This window comes from Corvus kubaryi, unplaced genomic scaffold (genome assembly GCF_017639235.1).
Source record: "Corvus kubaryi isolate FWS band 111438036 unplaced genomic scaffold, C.kubaryi_AGA036_p1.0 split3-73, whole genome shotgun sequence".
NCBI classification, from domain to species: domain Eukaryota; kingdom Metazoa; phylum Chordata; class Aves; order Passeriformes; family Corvidae; genus Corvus; species Corvus kubaryi.
This window is the reverse complement of record NW_024582091.1, coordinates 16,045,289-16,050,996: the sequence shown is the minus strand read 5'-3', so window position 1 is coordinate 16,050,996 and position 5,708 is coordinate 16,045,289. Positions and strand designations below refer to the sequence as shown.

The following is a 5,708-nucleotide window of genomic DNA, read 5'->3' as shown; positions in this document are numbered from 1 at the left end:
GTTCACTGAAAACTGCAGCAAAAAAATGGATGTTCAGTGTTTGAGTTCCCCAGGAAACTCATACATCACTGACTTTGTGCTCTCAATCTGACCTTTCTTTCATTATATAAGACAAAAAAATAATCCTTATGAAAGTCAGGTTGAAGATAAGATCAGCATGGTGGGCTGGTAATTACATAAAGTGATGTTCAGTCATTAGAGGAAATGTACAGTTGATCCAACGGCTTAGATGTGGGTGAGGAATATGATCTAGCTTTTACTGGTATAAAAGAAAGATGCAACTTTTTCATACATCAGTTTTGGGAACTTACATCCAAGCATCAAGGACAGCTCATATTCAAACATCGTCCTGCAGTTTCTCTGATTTGTTCTTGTCGAACAAGGAAGGTAATATATTTTTATTTTTTCATTACTGTTACAGAGGGACAATTGCATATGTTCTCTTTTCCTTCTTTCAAAAAGTTTTCTTCTCCTTCCATTCTGTCGAAGTTTTTGCTTTGAACATTAATTTAAAAGTTGCTTTGGAACTAAAACATCAGTGCTTAGGGTTAAGCTAACTTTGTAAGTAAGAGAAAATGAGGGTCTAGAAATAGATTGCAGCTAAACGTTGATAATTTTTGATTTCTGATTGGGTCCCAAACTTCTTAATTCGTAACTTTGTGTTTTTCTCCTGCTCAATGGTGGCAATTGCTGTCAAATATCAAACATTACACAACCTGTGGTATTAGCACATCTCTTGGAGTCCTTAACACAAAAAGACAAGATATTGTAAATAATGAGGTGAGATTTTACTTCACGAGAAAGATTTAAAATTACTATCTTTCCAAAGAACTCCTGAAATTCAGGCATTATATATTGTTCCAGTAGCTTAAGAAAGATAATATTTAATAGAACAAAGTAGAAGCTTCCTTGGAGTTGATGGTGAGATGAGTGGTGAGAACATTAACTGGATTAACAGCATGGCCACAGTCAGAAAATTTAAGTAAGACCATCAGACAAAACAGCTGTTGCCTTGGAAAAGAAGAGATCACATCTGCGGTTTGTTGGCAGGCCTCTTTGGTGGTTTTGGTATGAGCCTGACAATCTGACTCAATAGAGGAAGTGCAAAACTGCAATTTCAATTTGCCTTTTTGTTAATGTAATGTAAAAAACTTCCCTCTGGGATTCCCTTGAGACCTTGCAGTGTACCGAATTATAGCATTATGTCTTCTTGGAAGAATTAGGATGAAGGATGCCACAGTGCCTTCAGCAAAAAACATGAAACAATCTGTCTAGGGTTGGGTGTTATTCCTGTGGCTGGCTTCTTTTATTGCAGCCACTGGAGCATTTAGGCTACCAAAAGGCTTGGGATGATGTAGAAACAGATCATTTGGAAAAGTCTGTTTCAGTGCAGGAAAGTCTGCCAGCAGTCACACCCCCTCTAAGGGATTGCAAAGAGGATATACAGAAGACAATCTTTTAAAGAGCGCTTTATTTTCTGGAGGGAGGGATCCAGCCAATCCACTCAGTGTGGCTCCGTAGATGCTGTGAGCTCAGTTCAGTTCCCAAAATGTTTGGCAGGACCACAAGAGGTTGTGGATCTAAATAGTGTGAAGGACCACCTTTCTCCTGCAGACACAGCTTACTCTTGTTGAAGGAACAGGTCACAGAAGGCTGGCACCTGCTTCTCAGGAACCTGACAGCCATGTTCAATGCTTCCGAAGCTTTCAGTAAAAGTCCAAGCAGAGACGGATAACCACAGGCTGCATAGAGCCTGTATGCATACCTGCATACATACATTGAACTGGCTTTTGGATACCTCTTCTGAGTGCTTATTTCCAGTGCTTCCAAAATTGTTGCCATTGTTTTTTCTTCCTGATCATTATTGGCCACTTTTAATTCCTTTATCCTCTGTTTTCTGCCCGGGTGAACTGACTCACTGGACAGGTGGGAGGGAGGAGGTGAAGTTGCTTGTACCCAGCACCCAGCCTTACCACCTGGTAACTGCCACCATATCAACCTCTTAGCCATTCTGCTTAGCTGGCTTTCAGATCATTCTCTTTCCTCTGTTTCTTTTTCTGTCGTAATTAGGAAGATGCTTGTTTTTCCATTGCCTTCGTTCATTGCACTGGAAAGCATTGCATATGAGTCTTGCTCATAAACTTTGTTTCTTTCCACTTTAGTAACTGCTGTGAGGCAGGGGCCATGTTCTTTTCATCCTGGCTTTGGCCTCAGCCTTCAAAAATATGTGTATTTGTGTTTCCAGACAGATCATGGATTGCTATGGGAAGTATGCAGCTGTCACATTGACCATTTTTTCTGTATTTCTACATCTTCTTCATACTTTCCCAGATGAAGAGTTTCTCATGCAGGGTAAGCTGCTTTCAGCATTCAGAAATAGAACTATTATAAAGACTATTAATTAAATTTCCAAGTTTTATAAATGTGGTCATAAATTTTATCATTCAGTTGCATTTATTGACAAGGAGGGTGTAATAAATCAAGATAATTTCACTATGAGCATGCTTCCTATTTCTTCCCTAAACGTAATTTCTCCAAGCCAAGGATGTCCCAGATGACCATGCCCTCAAGTTGTTGTGGGTAACCTTAATCCTTGAAACACTATCGAATAGAAACATTTGGTTTCTTCTACTACTGCAATATCTATGACAATGTAACATTAGGAACAGCAGAACCACACTTTCTCTTCATAACATGCGGAAGGCTTTTCCTCTGTAGAGCCCCAAATATGGGATGCTGGTGGTGTAGCATTCTATAAAAGAAGCATGTTAGATTTTAAGGGTATTTTGGAGGTTGCAGGGGTTTTTGTTTAGCCTCAAATAAAATATAGAAAAATGTGATCTAGAAAAATCTTGGTATCATCAAACATTTAAAAAACTCTCAATAACATCTTACCTGAAAATAGGCAATGTTTAAGAATCACTACAAATCCTGTTGGTGCTTTTAACTATGTACAGCTAGTAGGAAGTTTTCTAGGGATAGCTAATGCTGTAGACATAGAAACAAACCTTCAGAATTAACAACAAAACTGAAAAGAAAACCAGAAGAGATACAGTAGTGCTTGTGGTTTATATGGAAAGCCACAGCCTAGTTTTACAGCTGGTGCGTGTTGCAGTTGAAAAAACCTAAAGAGGAGAGCTTTGGTGGCTGTGCTTTTCTGTTCTGCAGACATCAAGCAGCAGAGTGTGACTTTTGCTTCCTCTTATGGCCTGTACTTTCCCTTTCTTTTTGAAAATGAAAATACAGCTGGAAACCAAGTAAAATTCTCTTCCTTATATTTTTATGGCAGGTTGTCCAGAGTGCAAACTAGGGGAGAACAGATTCTTTTCCAAGCCAGGAGCACCCATTTACCAGTGCACTGGGTGCTGTTTCTCCCGTGCCTATCCCACTCCAGTGAGGTCTAAGAAGACCATGCTTGTTCCAAAAGACATTACATCAGAAGCAACGTGCTGTGTAGCGAAGGCTTTTACCAAGGTGAGGGTGAGAATGAGATCTGCTTAAGCTTCATTTAGGATGCAATATTAAGCTGAAGCAGTGAATAATAAAGAATACGGTTTTGCTGGAGAACACTGGAGAACAATTTGAGGGAAGTATCCTTGGCATTTATTTCCTTTGTGCTTTGGTTCTTTCTTTTTTCTAAAGAGGAAATTAAAGCATCAATGAGTAGCAAGTCTGATATTCAGCTGGGATGAGGAAATTGGTGCAGTGCCACTGAATTCTATGATACTACTTTGTCTCATGATACTTGCAGCTCTGGTGGTTGACTTGGCCCAGTATTTTCAGTCTCCTGGATGTGCACCCTCCCCTTAAGTGCTGTGCAGTGTGTATTTGATTTTAATAAGTAAATTGCCTTGTTTCTTTCCTGCACAGACAGGAGTTCTCTGGGAAGGTGTCTGGTCAATACTATCAATTACATATATGGGAATGAGGGACCAAAACCATCTGTGCTTGTTAGATTAATTGGGATTGTGTTTTACTTTTAATAGTATAACCAAGAGGGAACTATAAAAGTGTGCAAGTACTGTGAGAACTTAACATTCATCTGGAAGTTTCTTTTAAAGAGAGATTCTTCTAAATCTGGTTGTTTTGGGAATGATTCTGCTCCAAGTAAAGAAACCTCAGGTGTTACGTTATAAATGTTGAACTAGTTGAAACAAGCTAAGGTGTCTATCCTAAGGTGACCTGAATCAGGCTTATTAAATGTGTCAACTAGAGGTTCAGCTGAGTTACCCACTCACAGATTTGGTGCATTTGAAATACCTCAGGGTACTGAAGTCATATGCCTGTGGCTGGCAGACACAGAACCCATGAAAGAGCTTCTAGAGTGACAGCTGGAGGCTTGGTGAGATCCCCAATGACCCCTCGAATGGCAATTGACAGCTCAGTGGGTGCAGCTGAAGAGAGCACTGGGGCTCCATTGGCTGTGATGAAAGCCAGATACCTGCCTTTAAACTATGCTGAACCCATCCTGACTCTTCACCTGAGGAGAACATAGATCTTATTCTACATTGACAGTGCTATACTTGCCTATAGGCAGCAGCTAGAATTTGGTTGAGGTTAAGTATAAAGGTGACTCATTGTGTTTGTGGCCTTTGTTTTTGTAATTCCCATGTGATGTATTTTAAGGACACTTTCTGATTTTCCATAGATTGGTTGCTTGACACTTTTGGAAAATTAGACACTTTAAGAAGTGTCCAAATTAAAGAACAGCAAATTATGTCACTATGCATGTCACTACTGAAAACCTTCACTTTACAGCTCCAAAAAGAGCGATGATGCAGCTTCATAGGTTGGTGTTGAGGTCATTCTAGTACATGTACCCCAAAGGGCCTGTGTACTTTGTGGTTAAGAAAAAGTTTTCAGACATATTTTACTTGACAATGCTGTTTTTACTGTGCAGCTAATCCTAATTATTTGTTATATGTGTGTGCTTTCTTTTTTTAAGATTACCCTTAAGGACAATGTGAAGATAGAGAACCATACAGATTGTCACTGCAGTACCTGCTACTATCATAAATCCTAAAGCCTGTCCCTTTGTTAATGATCAAGGACAACGGTGAATGGAACATTTGTTTTTCTGCTTTTATAGCGCCACAGTGTAAAACCTTATGTTTTCTGGTAAAGACACTGGGTAGACCTTTGGATAAGATAGATGGCTATTTTATTTCCTCTTTGCTTCTTCATGCATTTAAGTAAGTTTAATTATTTCCATTACGGATAAAATACAGCACTTGCATGACCAAACACTCGATCTATTTTTAAAATAAACTGTCAGTTAAATCATCAGTGTTTATTGAGGAAAAATGGTGATTTATTAGCTTAACAGACAAATAAAGATTCTGATGCAATTAAAATTTCTAGGTTTTTTTTATGGGAGAGAGAGGGAAGAAGGAAGGGAGGGATGGGAAGCTGAACAGAACAAGAATTATTTTCCCCTTATTCTCTTAGTGATCAGATTTTTTAAGATGCAACATATTGTTTCTCCTGCTTCTCTTCCATTTTTATTTTACCTTATGGGCAGAAAGTATAGCAGTGTATCATCTATGCACAGTACTCTGTCTTTCTGTGCCATCTTTTATTTTTCTCTGAATTTAATCTCCTCCCATGTAGATAGGCAAATGATGCAAAATCAAACATTATAAAGAATTTTTGTACATTTTCATGTAGCAATGGTGGAATAGAGAAGTCATACAACAGTATTAGCTGTT

General features: G+C 38.8%; 1 protein-coding gene across 1 annotated transcript; it reads left to right on the top strand.

The window, feature by feature from the left end:
- The first annotated feature begins 282 nt into the window (after positions 1-282).
- Positions 283-5,354, top strand: CGA (glycoprotein hormones, alpha polypeptide). The gene is made up of 4 exons (XM_042017239.1): positions 283-387; positions 2,246-2,352; positions 3,290-3,474; positions 4,946-5,354. Exons 2-4 carry the CDS (start codon positions 2,253-2,255, stop codon positions 5,021-5,023), a joined length of 363 nt encoding a protein of 120 aa, XP_041873173.1. The 5' UTR covers positions 283-387; positions 2,246-2,252; the 3' UTR covers positions 5,024-5,354.
- Positions 5,355-5,708: the final 354 nt, after the last annotated feature.